The sequence below is a fragment of the Homalodisca vitripennis genome, chromosome 1 (genome assembly GCF_021130785.1).
Source record: "Homalodisca vitripennis isolate AUS2020 chromosome 1, UT_GWSS_2.1, whole genome shotgun sequence".
Lineage (NCBI taxonomy): Eukaryota > Metazoa > Arthropoda > Insecta > Hemiptera > Cicadellidae > Homalodisca > Homalodisca vitripennis.
Genome location: NC_060207.1, coordinates 179,697,898 through 179,720,563, shown reverse-complemented (window position 1 = coordinate 179,720,563; position 22,666 = coordinate 179,697,898). Strand labels below are relative to the sequence as shown.

The following is a 22,666-nucleotide window of genomic DNA, read 5'->3' as shown; positions in this document are numbered from 1 at the left end:
TGCGTTTCATTATTGAAACGTTCTTCAAATATCTAAGTGAAGCTAGGAAATGGCAGTATTTTCTCAAATTCTTCTACTTTTATATAAAAGTATCATTCTATACTTGGAAGTTTAATTTAGTTATCAATATTTTACCACATTCGTGTATTCTGTGAATCTGTGTGTAGACTAATTGAAAGATTTAGTATTTTCCAAAATCATCTAATAAATACGAGAATTACTCTGTATTTAAAAGGTTTTTTTGGGGGCAAAATACACATAGGTTATCATTACCCGTACACTTAAAAGGGCATGGTTCATGATTTCCATATACTTATCAGTGTTTTTTCTAAGTTCGTCTATTTTTACACACAAGAATCTATTTTATTTACGAGATTATAGTTCGTGAGCTGTATGTATTTATTTACATCATTACAGTTTTTATTTCTCTCCTCAATTTCCGGACTATCTACAAACAGCTGCTATTGCACAGTCTTTTTAACGTTTAATGTCCCGGGGCAACTCGGAGTAGGAGTTGAGACTAGTGATGGGAGAATCGAATACTTAAAAGAATCGAATACAGTGAATTCGAATTCACCCCTGTATTCGAATATGTATTCGAATACTTTTGCTCAGCTGGGCGTTTCTAACAGACAGGTGTCTAGACCTGTCCTACTTCTTTCCCGCAATCTATTGTTCCTGGGTTATTTCACTTGTTTGTCACGAATTCACTACTGTATTCGAATATGTATTCGAATACTTTTGCTTTTTGTGCCTTTGGCTTTTGGTGCCTCGGATAAACAAGTCATACCCATGATATAGAACTTCAGAAGAAATATCTTTGTTTACTAGCTACTTCAGTTCCGTCTGAAAGACTATTTTCACAGCAGGTCTTGTCACTAATTACCGTAGAAATAGGCTGAAGCCAGAAAACATCAATAATATTTTGTTTTTACATAACAATATGAAATAAACATTCATATTTGTCTTACCTACAACTGTAACTCTTAAATAATATGTATTTTTAAATTTAATAATTATACAATTATACATTTTTTCAAGTATTAAAAAATGTAATTTTTTTAAATTATGAAGCTCCCCTAAATTATTCTTTTCAAAGTCTCCATATATGTATTCATTTTAAACCTCATATAAATACGAATACAGCTCTTGAATATTTTATTTGAGTACTATTATTTGTCAGAATAAACGAATACTCCAGGTTTGAATTCAATTCTTCCAGAGAAATTGTATTCATTTCAAAAGTATTCGGATTCATTTTGATGTATTCGAATATGTGAATACTCTGGCTGTATTCGAATACTATTCGATTCTGTATTCGATTCTCCCATCACTAGTTGAGACGGCTATGACAGTTTTATAGCAATGGAATCGTAATAAGAGCTCTGTGGTGTAGTGGTAGCATACTCACCCGGCAAGTGAGAGATACGGGCTCGAGGCTCGAGTCTCGGAGGAGCAAGTACTTTTTTCTGATTCTATCTTGATTATAAATGATTGTGTATATATATATATATATATATATATATATATATATATATATATATATATACAAGCAAACACACACACAACAGACATTTCCTGACACTTCAATTTAGTCCCGTCCCACGGCCACCAGAGCCGGCAGCAAATGGCCACGTGAGCAGTGTGTTGGTATCGGCCTAGTCAGCGTTGTGTCAACAACCGATACCCATCATCGGTATTATACACAGTACGCGGTACCGACCTTGTCACTCAGCAATATCTACTATTTCATAGCAAAGCGGTTTATCTTGTATAAACGTGTCCGAGATAATCTGCAGATTGTGCATGGTACAATTTATAAATAAGTGAAGCATAGTTTGTCAACCATAGGGTTTTTTTCAAGCGAACATACTTGTTCATAGTAATAGAGTAATACTATCGTTTGATAATATAAGATTAACTAAAATGTATGTTACAGATTGCAAATAAAAATATAACTGCCAGTGAATTGGGAGGGTTGAATTCTAGTATGCTTGGTCACAAATATTTGAAGTACTTCATACAAAAGATACTGTATATTGTTGATAATTTCAATAAATATTGAATCACAAAAAGTACATTCACCGATGGGACTGGAACCCGAATCTGTCACTTGCCGAGCGAGTTACCACTACATCTGAGAGCCCTTACGTTTTACGATACAATTATTTAGTATTTCAGAATTTCTTTCACGTATTTGTTTAAATTACCAAACTAGTATATGATTGTAAAACCAAATACATGTTAAACTATAACCTAATACATGTTAAACAATTTTTTACATTAATTAAATTTCCATAAACGGCAATACCTTAATTTAATTGAAATAAAAATTGAATCACCAAAAGTACTCTCAGTTGCCGGGCGAGCATGTTACCACTACACCACAGGGCCCTTACTTTTTATGATTCAATTATATATATTGATTAAATTTCATTATTCATTAAATTTCATATTCATTAAATTTGTATGAATGGCAATAGCCTTATTTAATTTCAATAAACATTGAATCGCAAAAAGTACTTGCTCCGCCGGGACTCGAACCCGGATCTCTCACTTGCCGGGTGAATGTGCTACCATTACACCACAGACCGCTTACTTTTTCCGATTCAATTATTTTATATTTGGCCGTTTCTTTCACATATGTGTTATTTTTGAAATTTTATTCCAATCATTGAACAATTATTTTTGTTATTTATAATAAAGAAGCAAGTGTAATTTTATAGATCTATATGTATTTTAATGTTGTCCTTATAATTGTCATTTTGTCATTATAATAACAGTCCAACTTAGAAACACCTTCCAAAATTTACACAAATTTGTGCAAAAGTCTAATTTAATGCCATAATCAACTGTATTGCCCTCCTCCAGGAGGGTTCACTTCTGGCTGGTTTATACGTTCCAGTTGAACCACACCTGGGCACAGCAAAAACCGATGTGTAACATCAATCTGGGCAACCTTATGTATGTCCAGGAGCGGCACATCACTAACCGCAATGTCGAGATTCTGGGATGCAAGGGTAATTCTTTAGGTCTAGTCAACTGCGGGAGATGACTGTTGGAGTTGGTGGGGTTCGTTCCGTAAGTCAAAGATTCTTGCTAGCCTAGAAGTAAGGGTGTGCCCCCGCTGCCTGCTTCGACTGGAGAGGTTGGTTCAGAACCATGACGAGATTAATGACGTTAATTCTTCCTCGTAGATCTCGACCGGAGGCGGCCTCTATCCCCAACCCAACCTTATCCATCTAGAAGTTGCAATTTTCTAAGCCTTTGTCCTAAGGAAACAAAACAATGTATTTCCCAGTATTGTGTTGTTTGTAATGAATTTAACATTTAAATATTTTTCAATACAATACAAACACAATTTCAAATAGACTCTCAGTGAACATACATCAATTAACTAATTATTGAACTTAAATTATTAAAGTATTTAAAGTATTATTTCCTTATATTATTTCAATGGACAGAACTAAACTATAGGGACACAATTTTTTAATGTTGCTAAGTTTATAAAACCAAAAATCAATAGGAATTGACAATTTTCGAAATTGTTCGTCAGTGACACGCTGAGGTGCCTCATGGTATTGTGATAGATACAACTATTATATAAGAAATATAAAGCTAAATAAAATTCTAAAAGAGAAAACATAATTTTAAGAGGGAAAACCATTTAAAACAACCGCTGAATATACGAGTACGGTGGTCGCAATATCGCCTCTGTACTCTACAATCATTGTGGATCAGCCAGGATCTCCTTAATTCTAGTATATGTCTGTAAAATTAAACATGGCCGTACTGGTGGCCATCTTGAATTTAGTCCCATAATAACAATGAGGCATCCCATAATTAATACGACAAAAATTAAGGGCGTAAAAGTATTTTTATGGGGAAACTTCAAGGTCGTTTCACTTCAGCTGGTCTTAACATCGTGGTAGTTGTCCATAGAACATGTCAGATGGAAAACAGTTGAGCTTCAAGCAATAATTAGAAAAAAACTTCACTGGATATCCCGTATCATTTCACACAGATCTTTTCCTCTTTTCCTTGAATTTTGATTTAAAACTGCTTTGTACACAGGAGTGTCGGTGTGTCAGTGGACCGGCGGAACGACGGAACGGACCGGAGGCTGATCAGGATGCATGGTATTCAGTGATGGCCGGACGCAATGTGTATGTGCTGTATATGGACTTGCAAATGTGGCTCGTTATTGCGGTGACGGCCTGCTCGTTGTGACTTATGACTCGTTGCCGTTGTGTCCATGAGCCATAACCGCTGTTTATTCAATCCTGTTGGTGTCGGCCACAACGTTCAATGATGGTTTTGGCCGTGTCATTTACACGAAATAATCAGAGGAAATTCTGCAGCATGGAACATTGTTTTGTGGCGTTCTTGTTGTTGGTTTAAGTCTATTGACAAGTCTTTTTCTTTACGATTTTGGATTTAACCATTATTCGGCGTCACCTTCGTTTTTCTGACAAAAGTTTTTCCCATCGCCGAAAATTGGGTGTTTGAAAATAAATTAAACTAAAACTATTTTTAAGCTAAAATTTAGTTAAGTTAATATTAGTATTAATACCACCTAACGAATGTTAATACTTACTCGACGTGAAGCTGATGAATCACTCTCTAAAAATAAAACTGCGATCGAAGTTGTCACTAAAAGTTATATATCTATAAAGTGAATGCTACAAGAGACTTTTCTAAATATTCTTAATTATTGCTATCTCCCATAAATAACTTAACTTACAGAAAAGTTCAGTGTGAGATTTCACTTATATTTTAGTGATAGTTAAAAATATGTATTTACAGTTTTAAATTTGACCACCATATTTGAAAGTGGTATTCAACTAATTTTATGGGGCATCCTATATGCCTTCATTAAAAAAAACATCGCTTTAAAAGAATTTTTATTCTTGGCGGTTTTCTTTGAAAATTTCTCGTTTAGAAGCTACTAACGTTTTGGGAAGTTTAAAACCATTGTGTGAGTAATCTCAAAAGTAATCAAAAGCGAATTACCTTATTGTTAAGTGGCCTATTATTATTTTTTACAGGTTCATCAACAGACCTAAGAGTAACTAATAAATTACAAACATGAGTTTACCAACTGAATGGTACTAAAATAATGACCAGCTTAGCCTACAACTAAATAAGCTATTATGGGAATGGCTTTATATTTTTTGACCATCGGAGATGAAGTATAAAACATTTCATATCAGTACTAAAGATAAATATCTTCTTTGTTTTGCAAATATCTTACTTTTTCATCCCATGAGAGGATACCCTAAGGAGGGGTCAAAAGAAATTATTAAATGAAAGCATAGGCCGAGTAGTACATTAAATGGATAAAGAACCTTTATACAATTAGAAATGGCACACATCCTAAAATGGTTCAATCTATACAAAATGGGTGTTCTTCAATGGGTGAATTCATTGTCGATAATCGAGGTTTAATTAATGTAAATAATTTAAAAAATGTACAAAAAATAGGTGAATTCGTCAACTTAAACTTGCCTTTAATTTTAGTAGTTTTAGAGATTCCAATGGTAGCATGCCTATATAGGGTAGACCAAAATCGACACGCTATGATTACACAAGCCCAAAAATTTTACAGTCGAAGATCCTTAAAATCAATTAGGCTTTGTTAGTATTTATCATGAATATAATTGCATTCATAGTGAGATAAAAACACCGAATTTTAACTTAACATTAACATTCCTTTGTCAAATATATGCGGAATCAAAAGACAAGGCAATAAAAATAATGAATCCTTCAAGCTTCCTTTATTTTTTATACATTTAGTTTCAGAATACTTTTATTATAAAGCGTTTTAGGTTAAAAATTAATTCTGTTGGTAAATTTTACTTAAACACAACATTTTGATTGAGGCAGTCTTAAAAAATCGAGGAGTCCTTTCCACTTGGTTAAATTACAAAAGTTTGGACTAAAGCCTGGAGACCGGTAAGGGAACAGAAAAGCCTAACCTCAGAACTAATCCAGCTGGCTAGATCCCAACTCACGTGGACTTCCCGGCCCACCAGTGTACCGCATCGCCCTTCCCCCTTCTACCCATCACCCTGTACAGGTGATACCACAATATAGGTCAAGTGCCTTTACAATATTATTGTTAAGGCGGCCATGCTGTATTATCTAGTCCAGGCTGGCCTTAGCGACCCGGCGGTCAGCTCTCGATTGACAATGTTCCACTTCAGGTTGACCTCGCGTAATGCGTATAAAACGATCGTAAAGAGATTCCAAGGGTTTTCCATGGAAAGAATGCTTAAAAAAGTAGAGCAAATCAAATTAAGAACCTTGCAAGTTATTAATATTGCAGAATAAAAAAATGTTAAAACAGTAAATTATTATATGAATATTCCAGGAACGGAATGTCTAATAATTAGACAATAATAAATTGAAAGGATAGTAGGATTTCGAACATTAGCCATCGTTATTGGCTATATTAAAAAATATGCAACACAACGTTTCGAGGATTGAACTGTGTCGTCTTCGTCAGGTTAAAAATATCAGTATCCCACTTTCGCCTGTGTTGGTTTGACGTATGATAGTGCTCTTGAATTCGCGTGCTCGTAACTGACATCCCGTGCAGTGATATCGCCTGGGTTCATTTTATCCTGTCTGGACTCCAAGTAGATTTCGGGTATGTTAGACTCATTTTTTTCTTCTTTTCTTTCTTTCATAATGTACTGACTATTTTTCACCTGTTGAAGAGGAAAGATTGCAATCCTCGAAACGTTGTGTTATTTTGAAACCTTTCATCATCATTAAAAAACTTTAAACAAAGAATAATAAATTACGGTATTTTGCATATGAACCAAAAAACCTAATATTCATTTGTGTTCAACAATTGCGGATGCACCGCATATTAGCGAACCGTTCATCCATAATGTAATTTCCCCAGTGGTCAACAACTACTGCTTGAATCGGTAGCAAATCTGTCCAATAAAACATGCAGGAGGATTGAATTAACCATGATACTGTCCAAGCGCATCCGTACCGGGTCCGGGCGCGCACAATCACCAAACCGACCTATTTATTTGCAAGTCCATAAGTGCAGGGTGCGGCGGATAATAACCAGCCTCATGAATAATCGGGCGCCGTTCTCTATGGATATCAACCGTGAACTGCTCAAAATGTATCTAGATTTCCAATCTTCTATGGAGAGGAGACGTTAATACTGCATCGAATCATTACAACCAATCAGCTGATTTGAAGTTAGTGGATTGAGAATAATTGTCTGGGCAACACGTGTGTTTTTGTAATCAGCTATTAAGAAAAGTCTTTCATGAGATTAACATTTGAAGTCAGGAAGCCAGTGGGGGCGGAGCCCTATAGTCGGATGTATTTCAAAGCCACAAAAGGCACCTAGAGTGTATGAGCTTTTGAATGATCCCAAATATGCATATAGAAACTAATAGGTGTAGATACCGAAAAACTAAAGAAATTCTTGTAATAATACAGATCATTTATGCACAATGTGTTGAGAGTAAAGTTATTAATTTTCACTATCTGTTTTCCAATAATTAAACTCAAAATACGTGTACTGAAGAGTTTGTTCATTATCTGCGTGTACATCTGCTGTTTTCGATAGCTGGTTTGTCAAATGTGGGTACCGGTGTTTAATATCTTTAATTTTATTCTACTAGAAAATCAACTGCTTACACCGGATTGTTAGATAGAGTTAAACTTGCACATTATTTAATAGTAGAAGTGCTGTCGTTATAAAAGTCTTCTAAATTCCTGAATGATTTATAGTAGGCCTGCCTTTATTACTATTTGTGCTTAAATAATTTCGAGCAATATAGATCTAAAACCGCTCGGCGTATCAGGACAGTGACGTAAGAATCTATTGATGCTGTAAAGTAAACCGTTACGAACACCCATAAACAACATTGTGACAGATTCAGACTTATCCTATTTTAATGGATGCTGTAAAGTTTATCAACTCGTTTATAACCCTAATTTCACGACGCTTGTATTACGTCCAGAGCTGTCCTTAACAGAAATACGTTTAATGTGATCTACAACAATACAGTATACGTACACTAGACTGTAATTATTTCTATAATTAAGATATCAGAATCGTGCTACTTGAATATCTAAAAAAAGTGAAAAGTAAAGTAACTAGTTTTTTTTTTTTTTTAATATCGAAAGTAACACGAAGTTTTAAAATTTTCAGCCTTATATGAGCGGAATAAAAGTTACACGATTCGATGCATGATAGAAAATACTCTCGTGAATTATTCCCTATTCAGTATTCACCCAAGCACTAATACGAAAATAAAATAAATATATATTTTTTTTTTCAAAAATAAAAACTCTAATATTACAAAATCTTTATACATTTTCGTACGTCTCAGCATCTTCTTCAGACGTGACATTGTATAAATATTTAAAACAATATTATTATTAAACTAACTAGAAAAAAACTAAGTGAATAATAAACATTGAACAAATACCTCACAGCTTATGTTTTCTAAGTAATGCCAAGGAGTAAAAATACAAATTTTTATAAATTATTTATTTATATACGTTATATATACCGTGTAAAACGCTATTGGAGATGTCGATAGAGAGTCTGGCAAACCTGTATGACAAGGGGTGACAATGATAGGTATATTGGCAGGTGGTAACAAGGCGGAATCGATTGAGCTATCAGGGATGTATTTGCAGTATAAAACTAGGGGGTCGAGCCCTACACTTCTAATGGTAAAACTCGAACAACTGAATCATTATGGGTGATTCACCGTTGCAAACTTATTTATAACGGCAATAGGTAACAAACATTGCAAATTGGTGTCGATTTTGAAACAGAATTAATTGGGCCGTAGTCCCTCACAGACTATCAGTTAGAATTTGTGCGTTGCGAGGAGGTGTCGAAACAGAATTAATTGGGCCGTATTCCCTCACAGACTAGCAGTCGATTTTGTGCGTTGCGAAGACGTGTCGAAACAATTGCGCCGTATTCCCTCACAGACTAGTGGTAGATTTTGTGAGTTGCGAAGACGTGTCGAAACACAATTGGGCCGTATTCCCTCACAGACTAGCAGTAGATTTTGTGCGTTGCGAAGACGTGTGTCGAAACAATTGGGCCGTATTCCCTCACAGACTAGCGGTAGATACTGTGCATTGCGAAGACGTGTCGAAACAATTGGGCCGTATTCCCTCACAGACTAGCGGTAGATTTTGTGCGTTGCGAGGACGTGTCGAAACAATTGGGCCGTATTCCCTCACAGACTAGCAGTAGATTTTGTGAGTTGCGAAGACGTGTCGAAACAATTGGGCCGTATTCCCTCACAGACTAGCGGTAGATTTTGTGCGTTGCGAGGACGTGTCGAAACAATTGGGCCGTATTCCCTCACAGACTAGCAGTAGATTTTGTGAGTTGCGAAGACGTGTCGAAACAATTAGGCCTTATCCCTCACAGATTAGCGGTAGATTTCGTGCGTTGCGAAGACGTGTCGAAACAATTGGGCCGTATTCCCTCACAGACTAGCAGTAGTCTGCTTGACTAAAATGAATAATCTACTTGTTCTTGTTTGAATTTTTGCTTTCAGTGTTTTGTATATATTTGGACACTTATATGAGCTAGTAAAGTACTATTGAATTCATGAATGCACGAAGTGAACCTCTGCTCTTTCCGATACACCAAGACATTCAATACCATGGTGTGTCCCCCCCCCCCCCCAGGAGTAAGACGTGCCGTCACTGCGCCCAGGGGAGAGACCTGGTACTATCGCAATATGACCGCTGCCGCTCCGCCACCGCTTTGTGTGATGTGACAATTTATCATTTCGCTGGATTTTCGATATCGTTCGTTGCACGTGAAAAATCGCTCTCCAAACTGTAATCGAGTTTTACACAACAGCAAGAGTCGCAATTAATCATTGTGAAATATGAATATTGTGTTATCAAACCGAATTAATCCTTGCGATTTCCGACCATTAATTAACCATCATCAGTGCACATTAGGTGCTTTTAAACCGTAATCCGTTGTTATGTTGAAGAGCACTGGTCACTGATTGAAATTGCATATTGAGATAAAAAAGTGTACAAAATAGAGTAGGCTACTGCAACATCTTGAGTGTTTTGTTCAATAAAGGAATTGTTTAATATATGAATTCGGGTTGGTGGTTTTTGTTTAAGATTAAGAACTAAAATCAAATAATTCAGACATCATTTTTTTCTGTTCAAACTGGAAATATTAATTGGATTACACCAACCTACTTAACGGGAATATGTTTCTGTAGTAATTCAGATTCGTACTTGATTTTGGTAAAGCAGTATCATCCATTACGTAGGCTAGTGTTTATTTCTAACTATGACTTGTTTTACAATTGTAAATATTGTGGACCCTCTCCTAGAGCGTAGATAATTAAGTATGTAATGATAATATGGTTTGATAATTATTGTATATTTGAAAAATTAAATATTCGTCCTAAACTTACAATACTTACGTTATTTTGAGAATTGCTTTGATTTTTACATATTCAGATTTAAAATCAACAAAGGTTTACTCAATTTTGTACAAACTTATTCGATGTATATGCCTTTACAATAATAAGAAAAATCATATTTTTATAATGAACTTTAAAATATATGCCCTTTCATGTTGACAGAAGTTATTACTTCCCCAAGGTCGTCCCTTTTTAACTTTAAAGGCAATTTCATATCGGCGGCGTAGCGACTGACGTCTTTTGGATGATGTCACTTAAGCTACTATACCAGAGTCATGAACTAAACAGAGGTGAAGATGAGGGTGTGATAGTTCTGTAAGCGACGGAAATAAATCAACAATATCTTTGTTTAATGAATGTACAAATTTTTAGATGGGTCTAAATGGTCTAAATTTGACAAGGAAAAAATTCTGTTTATTTATTTATTTGTATTTGTTTCTGAATTCAGCGAAAACTGCAGATTGAAACTGTTCCAAAGAAAATATTAAATGCTTTATACGTAGTATTCCTTTTCTGTTATCGCCGATTTCAAAATTCCAAAAGTTTCTTTGCTGCTTCTGTTCATTAAGAAACATTCTAACAGACTGTCGAGTATTCTTCATCGAATAAGCCAAATGTGTTGATTATTTATTTTGCAATTCAGTTGATCACTTTAGCCGAGAAGACTGCTTATCTAAAGCAGAAATATGTCGTGTTGACCTTCTCAACCGAGTCACGCCGGCGATGGCCGATCCTTGTCCGAGAAGTGGTCAACATCGTCCCTGATACAGCCACTATTGCTTTTAGGGTACAATTTATTCACTCTCACTTCTGTCCTGGATTGTTTTTGTGTTTTTCATCTCTACATTAAGTACTTTATTGTGAAACAAAGATCGCTTTTAAATGTTGCATCCTTTTTGGTATAATGACGTTGTACACAAGCTATCCAATTTTAACCGTATCCCTCGTACTTCATTCGAACGTAAAAGGAAATAGGGCTCAAAAGGTTTGTTGGGCTATGATAAAATGTCATTATTTAAGATTCTTTTCCTCAGAACAAAACTTGGGCTATTACTTCCAAACTATTACTTTAAAAAACTAACATTAATATTTATTTTCCTCTTTTTACATTCTCTCTTAGAATAAACCCTACTTGAAATGCACATATTTGACTCTAACCCAAGAAAGATCTTTTAAATGATAATTACTGTATTACTTTTAAGATTTTCTCCTTCCTGCAATCAACTTTCAAAAATGATTGGAGAACCCTAGACGGTGTTGCCCTCGGCGCGGCGGTCGACTGCACAGGATTCAACCTTCACTCTCCAACGGAGCAGCCTTGTCCCTCGGTCCTCGGCCGCGGTCGCCGACCCGCCGGAGTCCGCTGTCCGGCAACTGCAAGTCGGCCAACCTCCGCCGTCTTCGTGCCCTTTTGTTTTGCTGCTAATGATACAACAATAGCCGTCGCCGTCCGAAAGTGTTACGCAGGGCTCGGTCCTTGGTCCAGTTCTCTTTATTGAAAGCATTACCATTGTCCCATAGCATGCTATTAAATGCGCCATGAAGTCAAGGGTTTGTGAGTAACGTTTGTATAGTCATCCCCGATTTGTGCTAAAGAGTTGTGCATATAAAAGTACATAAAATCTACCAAGTCATCTTGACCCAAATTATTGAAACAATTATAAAAATATAAAAATGTTCACCAATTACCAAAATTGGTGTACCCATATGTGAAATTGTGATAAATAAATGTCATCAGTAAATTAAAACGTGTAAATTATCATTGAAATTTAAAAATTAATCACCAGTTTCACCAATTTCTATATGCTATATGCGGGAGATTATATTTACGGCCTATGGTGATTTGATGCTTTCATGTCAGGTCATATCGGATGTCAAAGCCTTATTTATAAACATTCTGCAACACTATACTTGGTAGTATATCCTTCCCTCTTTTGTACTTTTTATTTACAAAAACTTATTCAACCTGAATAGTTTTAGGATTCGATTAATTAAATGTTGCAACACTAAATTGTGTGCCTAGTCTATAATAATTATCCTTAGCGGCCGCAGCGGGGGGAGTGTGAGAAAATAAATTGGCAATTGCTTTTTATTCATACGATATCCCAGCCCAACATAGTCTAAAATTCATTTATGTGCGATTTCCAACAATCCAACTAGAGCTCTTGTGTAGTTGAGTGCAGTTATAGAGCCTGTGTGGTTGTAGAGAAGTCTTTTATGGTTCAGCTAACTCTATTCGATTGGGTGTCCTGGTTCTGCTATCCTGCCCATGTAAACAGTATCTGATCAGACTTATCATGGATAAACACATTGCAGAATATTATATCATAATTTTATTATTTTCATCTCCAGATTGTAGATTATTTTGTAGGTTATGTTGAAACCAAGCAGCTTACAGAAATAGTGTGTAGAACGATGATGTTCTGAGGATCAACATCAAGTACGTCATATGCAGAGGACCAAATTACTTAGACTTAGTGCCTTGATGAGCAGTAGGCCTAGTATCTTGAAACAACGTAATTCCCGAGTGACTGTTTCATCTTGTTAGTGGTTCATCTTAAATAAGACTCATTTATCTATTTTATCGAATAGAATTCGAAAGCTCGAAGTACATAATCGTAGAGAGTTTATAATCCATAGAGAAGACACTAATTCCCATCCGCCGAGACAAATTGACTACCGAACTCTAGCGGCATCAAATCACAGTTACTGGTGAGCCGTTACTAACATAACCTATAATTGGCCAACTCAAGTACGATCTTAATTCACCTAGGCGAATCTACTCAGCTGGACCGTAAACTTGGATCACATTTCGTCATGTATTAATATTGGAATGAATGTACGAGTATATACGCTGCTGAAATGTACAGGAAGACTAATAAAATATTAAGTAAATGATTTATGTTTATTACAGATTCAGCGTTGCACTACTGATTTTATAGGTACACGTTACCTAAGAGTAGATTCCATTACTGACGTAGGCACACTGAGAATATATAATCAATAGTTGTCTATTAATGTATAAAGTATCAGTATAACTAAAAGCTCGTTGAGCCATAATTGTAGGTTTTCATCATAATGTATAACTAATATTACATACAGTTTGCTCATATTATGTGTTTTTTTTTCTAGGTACAGAACAGCGCCCTTACAAAACGGCATTTCTCAACGAGTCAGGTACAGAAATATTAATTTTATATGAGAATAAACATTAATTATATAATATTTAGTTTTATTACTTATATAAACTAAATCTAAGATGGGTGTACAATTGTGTATGAATAGCTTTTTATAAGAAAAAGGCATAATATGTACTCGAAATTGTGGAAATATATCGTATAACACTAAAGAAATTTTAAACTAGCCGCTTCTTAGCGGATTGTAGGACTGTAGGTCCACGCCTAGTTTGACGAGGGTGGCTGACGTCACTTTTCTGCATTGCTCGTACCCGTTTGCTTAATAAAAGTTCATAACAAGCACTATTATGAACATAACATGACGTCAATGAAAGGGTCCCAGCTATTGTATTATTTCCCTTTAATAATTGTCTTGTTAAGGCCTCTGCCTTATTAAGGAAAAAAAATTTTATAATTATGAATGACCAATGCGCTACAATACAAATCAAAGTTTTATCCATTTTTCCATAAAAACAAAACAAAAACACCTAAAACCATTCCTGCAAACATCCATTACATGTTTCGTTGATGCATCTAATGAGCCAAATACGATAGTTTTACTAGTTAAATTGATCCCCATATGGTCCATTGTTTTATCATCCCTCATAGATAGCCGTTCTCGGATCAGCGTGGGAGGCGATTTTCTAATCATCATCCAGGCGATATTTCGCTCGTTCTCGTCTCGTGCACATACTCCTATTTCGCAGGTTGTTTCCTGAAGCCACTTGGACTAAACAAAAGCCGTTTCGTCAGCGCTTCTGCTGCAGTTTGCCTTCCCACAAACAGCAAGATGACTTACTCCTCGCCGCACCGTCGCGCCGTAGAGAGTCTACAGGCACGTCTACTTAACGTCAGGACGGAAGCGAGCTTCTAACCCAATAATCGACTCGTTTGATTTTCGATTTAATGGTGTTAGGGATACTTTCGCCGTCGTTCTTAACAACTGGAAACTTGAACAAAAACAATTTGAAACATTTCTAATAATGAAAATTGAAAATTCTCAATCATTTTATATTATGCTAGTAAAGATAACGATACTTTTCATTTTTAACAATAATTGCCTATAAAAAACGCTTTATGTTACAATTCCTGCATTGAAAATTTTCAATGTTAAAATTATTTCAATTTTATTAATTCTGTAAGACTCTAATTTTTACTTTGTGATTTCTGAATACTAAATCACATTTAATTAGAACCTTTTTGGCGTAAGTTTTAAAAGTTCGAATCAGAGCCAATGTTCCAATTCAATTGTTCCAAAGTACCGTAATATTAAAAACAAATTTATTCATTTTTTTAATAACTATCTAATAAAATACTTCCAATTAAATTGTTCCAAAGTACCGAAATATTTCAAACAAAATTATTCATTTTTTTATAACTTTCTAAAAAATACATAGGTAGTTAAGCCTTCGGTGTTCAGATTTTGGTTTGGGTACGAGGTACATCCCGCTTTTTGATTAAGTGAAAGCGAATTGCAGATTTTAAACTCTAAACGACATGTAGTATTATCGATTATTTTTGACCCCATTCCATATTTCCAGTATATTTAATATTTGAGTTAGTAATTATTTGTAATTTTGTAAATTGTTATTATGTACCCAAATATAAATTACTGAAGTGAATGTGTATTATAGCTTCAAAATCTAACAACAATACTGACTATAAGTAAAAAAAAATATAAAAGAAAGGTTTTACTTAATCTGAATATTCTATAAGCATTCTCCAATTTTACCTTAGATAATCGACATTCAAAAATGTATTGTTACCCAATTCTTGTGATATGTGGCAGTATCTGTCTAGAGCAATTGTAAACACTATATGACACTGTGTATACTGTACAAGCCCCTCTGACATGGCGGGGCACAGTCACATCACCGATAAATTATGTGTATGTAGTAGGTCTGTGCATATTTCCAAAGTACAGTGTTAAATTTTGGCTTATCATGTCGGTGTTCCTATAATAGCGATTAGCGCTCGGTCAATAAGGTAAGTTAGAGAAGATTTGAATCTTTGGCCTCAAAGATAAGTGGACAAGATGGTGCAATTTGTTAGTGGTTGGATTTTGTTTCTTTTATAAACAAATTTTAGAGGGATAAGATATCTTTTTTGAAGAAGAGGGACTAATAAAACAAATTAAAAGATATAGTACTATCAGTCTTAAAGAAGCACGTTTGAAAATGAGGATATGAAATTTCTGCAGTATTTACAGAAAAAAATAACTGGGGTATGTCATGTTTTTATTTATAAAACAATGGAATATCCTTAAAAATAATATTGTTTTCATAAATTACATTTATTTGATTTCTTTAAGAAAATAATTGTTTAAAAATCATTTTATTTTCTTAAATTATATTTAGTTTAATTTCCTTAAACCATAAATCATTAAAAAAACCTGTCCCTCCCCACCGCCACATCTCATGTACATATTGTCAGGCGTTATTATTTCAACCTGGTTACAAAGTCGCTTAAATATCTTATTTTAGACGTTTGCAATACTTTGTTGAGTGATCAAAAACTGTTTACTATTCCTGTCTTCAGGGAAAGGTCGATCTATGACTTTAATATAAAAAATTGTCCCTCCAAAAATCGATTGGTCAATCTTAAAGAACGACAACATGGGTTGTAATTAATCGGCGTGTTTTGATTTGCAATACCAATCAATATTTGCAATGTAACTCTTCTCAAATTAATTAGTTCCTTTATTACTAAATATACCAGTTTCTTTTTTCATTCTAACTACAAACTTGTTTTACGAACCTATGTATGCTCACGACATTCAGTTTCGTCAGGTATATACTGTTCGCTATAAATTCGTGTAATGCTTACTACATACGTAATAGACATTAAATAAACATCAATGGCAGTACGGATGTCGCAGATTGACATGGGCAGTTAAATAGATGAGCGCAATCTCCTCTTATGTTGAGAAAGTATGATGACAGTGAACGGAAAGCGTGTTTCCGTAATTTAATATCACGGTGAAGGTCAGCCCTTAACAATAGGTGTTTACCTGTATCTCGGCCATGGTCGCCTGTTATGTAAGTGATAGTGGTTAGTAGTTATTCAAATATACTGTGTAAATCATAGAACGATATTTTATTCGTATTTACTCACCACACAGTAAGTTTACTACCAATAAAGCAAAATGTTATTGTAATCTTAATAACAATCTCGCACAAACAATAACTATTTCTATAAAAAGATTTATTAAGTAATGTCGTATTTATAAAGTAACCTAAAGAAATATATTTTTATTAGTCTAGTTTTTTGTTAATTTGAACATTCAATCTGGAAGCATGACGTCACTTTTAGTACTGGTGCGCTATGGGCAGTGGTATTTTATATAAGCTTATGGAGTGTCATATTTTTTGTAATACTGGTCATGTTATTTAAACATGCCAACGTTTGTACCAAGGTCACTTGGACTGAAATATAGACTGAGATTGAAGGAATTAAAATTCTGTACACGAATACTTTAGAAGAAGGATTGAGGCTTAGTAAGTGTTTTCCTTGTATTTTGTGGCTTGAAAACTAATTGGTATCGCATCGAAGGGCATTCCACGGCCAAACAAGAGGACGCAATCGGTTACCAAACTCCGAGTGCCGGTGAGTCACAGTGAGCCATGAGCCACGAGCTCGCAACAATCGTTTTCCCATCAATATTTCTGCAGCCGAACCTTGGAGCGTCCGCTCTGCCCGGTGCGACCTTCCCACACACCCACTGTTCACTGCTAACAGCTGTCTGTACAATGTGTGATGTGGTGAAGAGGACTGCAACAAATTGGACGTTTTTATATAAGCTAGAATGTTGATTGAAGAGGCTGTTTGTGAATGTCATTGGAATCTTAAACAGGGTAGTTTTTGAACAATTTACAGGGTATTTTCATGTCTATGTATAATAGTGGTTCCATTGGTGTCAAAGGATGTTGATTGGAGGGACTGTTCTTGTACTTAAAGGTGTCAATGTCGTTGGAGTCGTAAATTGCCCATTTACAGAGTAGTTTCATATCCATGTATAGTGGTGCTTTGGTGCCAAAGGGTGGTGCAAAATGTTGATTGGAGGGACTGTTCTTGTACTTAAAGGTGTCAATGTCGTTGGAGTCGTAAATTGCCCATTTACAGAGTAGTTTCATGGCCATGTATATAGTGGTGCTTTGGCGCCAAAGGGTGGTGCAAAATGTTGATTGAAGGGACTGTTCTTATACTTAAAGGTGTCAATGTCGTTGGAGTCGTAAATTGCCCATTTACAAAGTAGTTTCATGTCCATGTATATAGTGGTGCTTTGGTGCCAAAGGGTGGTGCAAAATGTTGATTGGAGGGACTGTTCTTATACAAGACATGAGGCTGTCATTGGAATCAACTAGCCCATTTACAGATTAGTGTCATGTCCATGTATAGTGTTGCCGTGACATAGGTTGGTGCTGCCCAAGGGTGGTTCAAAATGTTGGTGCATGCGCTGGTTCACTTGTGGTGGGGGCTAGTGGTGCAGACAGTGGTAGTAATGTAGTGCAGACAGTGGTAGTAATGTAGTGTAGGTTGTTGGTGCAGAATTCATTACATTATGGATTGTAAATCAACATGAACCACACCTTCTGTATCGTACTTTCTGTCCAGTTGGAAACGACATTCATTAACCTGAACGTGGCGTACATTAGCCTACTAGGTAAGAATGTGCTTTGTTAAAGTTTCTGCTATCCAACAGACCAACAACTTCGCCTAGTACAGTGTAGTGTGCTACATTGGTTAGAGTTGTACACTATAAAAAGTGCAAGATCTCAATCTTAATATGAGTACGATTCATCTAACTAGCAAGCGTGTTCTCTCTTCGACTCATCAAAGATAGCGTATGAGACTGAGTGTACTACATATATTGAAAATGGCATGGCTAACAAGATTTTGAAAGACTTCTATCTACATGAACTTTACAGTGTTGTAAACTCAGTAACTTAAATTAGTTATTGAGAATGTCAGCTTTAGCCTACTTTCTACATTGAGATTCAGATTTTTTTATTAGTGTTGGACCTTACAAATCGGTTGTCTTTAATTTATTACTAAGCCTTTCAGTGACAACCGTGTAAGCGTTTAACAGATTGAATAAGATGAGATATTTTTACCAAAGAAGTTGTCGAAGGAAAACCTAAAAGATAATTTGACCACCTCCTAATCCATCATTTTCACTTAACCCTTTTCGTGGCAGTGGTTGTAGCGTTTAACGTAGTCTCCCAGACTTCTTTTAAAATTGCCCACTCGTTTTTTCGGCAGGTAGAATATTTTTCTCCACGGTATAAACTATATTACAGAGAGGCACTTGAAGAGGTTTGACTGTTAAGATAATAAAAGCGTAGGCCAATGTTAGATAAATAATTGTTATTAGCGTGATGGTTATAAGCAAGACAAAAATGTAATAATGGAGATGTGCCTAAGTTGTGGGACGAGGTGAGCGGAGAAGATGGCCGCCAACACGGTGACAGTGTCTGTTCAGACAATTAATTATGAGTGACACAAAAACCTAAGAGTAATTAAAGATGGGCCTGGAGCAACGGTGTAAGATATATAAGAGGGAAGTGTAATAAGAGTGGATGGCTCGACGTGGTTTTTGGGTGTGCGCGGGGGGGGGGTGATGGGGGTGAGGGGAGTACACAAACATGGGCGGCTTTACTCGCCTGATGAGTTATTTCTTCTCTTTACAGTAGTTCTGTGATATTTCTCAGACTTCGATTTATCTCGATAGAAACATCGTTTCTAAAGTCGACCATTAAAAATCTTCCAAAAAATTGTCTTGTGCATTTATGTATATGCTACTCAGTATAACCCTTTGTAGTAAAGATAAATATTTTTGTCATAATACTGGTAATTTTAGAATAAATCTCAGTACAATTAAAACATTATAACTAAAAAAAAGTGTGGGTTATAATGATGATATTTTGTTAATGATATTTTACGTATTTTTCCGCTCAAGAAGAAGAACAAACTGCTGGGTTAATAAAATGAAACCCTGTTACTAAATATAAAATAATATAAATTTTTAAGTTATCTTAAAGTTACAAACCTACATCAGCTAAAAAGCGCGTATAGTGGAATCGGCCGATTTGATCTTTACACAGTTTGCTTAGTTACCTAATCAGTAGAGTTGCAACTTGCCGTATAAATGACAAGTAACTACGCAGTATATTTTTAAATCACTAAAATACTGTTGTTTGCCTGTGCTTAGGCTCGAGACATACTGTATGAGTGTATAAGATTAGTTTCTTGTGATAAGTATAGTATCAAAATTATTAATCGTGGTCTCTTTGCATTGGCACCAAACAGCTAGGCTTGCAGTGAAGTATCTTGTAATGTTTTGTATTATTATATTAACATTTATCTTTCTGTCCCATCAGTAATTTTTATTTCCTGATAATTTATAAAAACGTATCAACTGATAAAGAGACCCTCCATTTTATTTATTTTGTGATGTAATTTTGTTAATATTTATGTTATTGCTATATTTAACAACTTTTGATAAGTACTAATTATTTTCATAGTAGTCTCATTAAGACGATGTCAAAATATTTTTTGGTTAATTATTTCTTCTATAGTTTTTAATTTAATGTTACACAGTTATTACAATTCATATATTTCATGATTAATAAAAGCTGCAAAACGAGTAACATAATGATGAGACTCTTAGGAGATACTTTACAATACATTGCCAGGATATCTTGTATATATTTGCTAACAATTTTGTGGAACCGAAAGGGTTAATGTAGTCATGAGTTGGGATTACCGAGAGGATATCGACTGCCTGTCCAGATTAAATATTTAGTATATCGTTAGTTGCATCCGAGGTTGCCTGTACAATCTGACCGCTATACTCGGGTTGAATAGTACAGAGGAGTTCCTGATTTCTCCTCTGAGTTTTCTGATTGTAAACATATCGGACTGATACTGTATTAATAATAAGCAAATGATCTCTGCCACTAAGCAGTGTCTCATCTAAACCTATATAATTAGAGAGGATGGAGAGTGTTATTGGGCACTCTATAAGTTACACAAGAGGAAATTTATCCATCAATATAAAACGCTGTAAAATTCCATGTCTTGTGGTTTGGATATTACCAAAACAACAACAGTAAAGGAATTTAGAGTAAATAATAAAATCTTCTAAACGTTCTTAGGTCCAACGAATCAGAGTTGAATAAGAAAAATAAAGAAGGAGCAAGACTAATGTAACACACTGAATAAGACACACATTACCATATTAAAAGGAGAGGGCTATGACGGGGAAGGCACTCTGAGAAGCTGTTGGTGAAGCACAAAACTGACGAATGAGCAATACAAATGGTGGCCTCTCTCAGGTCTATAGTCCTGAGCCACACGGCAAACTGTTGGTGAAGCACAAAACCAACAAATGAGCAATACAAATGGTGGCCTCTCGCAGGTCAATAGTCCTGAGCCACACGACAAACTGTTGGTGAAGCACAAAACTGACGAATGAGCAATACAAATGGTGGCCTCTCTCAGGTCTATAGTCCTGAGCCACACGGCAACTGTTGGTGAAGCACAAAACCAACAAATGAGCAATACAAATGGTGGCCTCTCGCAGGTCTATAGTCCTGAGCCACACGGCAACTGTTGGTGAAGCACAAAACTGACGAATGAGCAATACAAATGGTGGCCTCTCTCAGGTCTATAGTCCTGAGCCACACGGCAACTGTTGGTGAAGCACAAAACTGACGAATGAGCAATACAAATGGTGGCCTCTCTCAGGTCTATAGTCCTGAGCCACACGGCAACTGTTGGTGAAGCACAAAACTGACGAATGAGCAATACAAATGGTGGCATCTCGCAGGTCTATAGTCCTGAGCCACACAGCAACTGTTGGTGAAGCACAAAACTGACGAATGAGCAATACAAATGGTGGCCTCTCGCAGGTCTATAGTCCTGAGCCACACGGCAACTGTTGGTGAAGCACAAAACTGACGAATGAGCAATACAAATGGTGGCCTCTCTCAGATCTATAGTCCTGAGCCACACGGCAACTGTTGGTGAAGCACAAAACTGATGAATGAGCAATACAAATGGTGGCCTCTCGCAGGTCTATAGTCCTGAGCCACACGGCAATTGTTGGCGAAGCACAAAACTGACGAATGAGCATTACAAATGGTGGCCTCTCGCAGGTCTATAGTCCTAAGCCACACGGCAAACTATTGGCGAAGCACAAAATGGCCGTGAACTTCACCAAACATGTGTACAAGGTACAGTCATACATTTTTTGAAATAATAATAGAATAATGATTATTACTAACTATAGTTCAGATAGGAACAAATTGGAACGCCCCATTTCGAGAACTAGTACTAACTACCATCTTCAGGTGTCGGCCTCTAAGGTCATGTTATTTACATGGACACAACGAACTCAAAGCGTAAAAAATAAAAGTTGTATGTAGAATATGAAAACCAAGCTAGAAAAGATTAAAACAAAGCACGATACTTATTTCGGTAATTATGATCCTTTGAAAGTGTAGACTTGTAACTAAGTGAAAGGCAAAGGAAAACAATAACAAAATAATTAGCGTCTAATCAGAAGAGACAGGCGTGGCGCGGCGCGGCTCTCGGCGCCCTGAGCGAACATTGATGTACTATAATGCATGTACGAGTAGTGCTGAGCTACTCATGTCTGCGGTAATTAATGAAGCGTCAAGAGTAGAGTGCGCCCTGCGATCCTGGATCTGCTAATGATGCAGAGAGCACATTTTTCATCGCAAGTCTTTTAATGTAAGTCAGTGCCTCCGGTAATGTTGGTTATCTAGGTCACAGGACTTTGTTTTATTTTTATTTACTGAACATTGTTATTCCATCCCACCGTCTTTTGGCGACCCATCGTCATTCTCCCAGGACTGATTGGTTGACCTACTAATGAAGCTTAGGTTCTATTATTCATCTATTGCATTAACAGAATTCTAATTACCATTTGTATTCAAATATAAGTAAACACTGCTCTATATTTGTATCTATATTTATTGCATCATTGAAAAATAT

General features: G+C 35.8%; 1 protein-coding gene across 3 annotated transcripts in view; it reads left to right on the top strand.

Moving 5' to 3' along the window:
* The window catches only part of LOC124352805 (translational regulator orb2), a 902,153-nt gene that overhangs the window by 726,256 nt on the left and 153,231 nt on the right, over positions 1-22,666 (top strand). For 2 of the 3 annotated variants that reach the window (XM_046802484.1, XM_046802486.1), the window contains one exon: positions 13,602-13,646. The exons of the other annotated variant lie outside the window; for it this stretch is intronic. In XM_046802484.1, the coding sequence (XP_046658440.1) occupies positions 13,602-13,646 (45 nt within the window). The remainder of the gene's footprint in view (positions 1-13,601; positions 13,647-22,666) is intronic. 3 annotated transcript variants of the gene reach the window in all.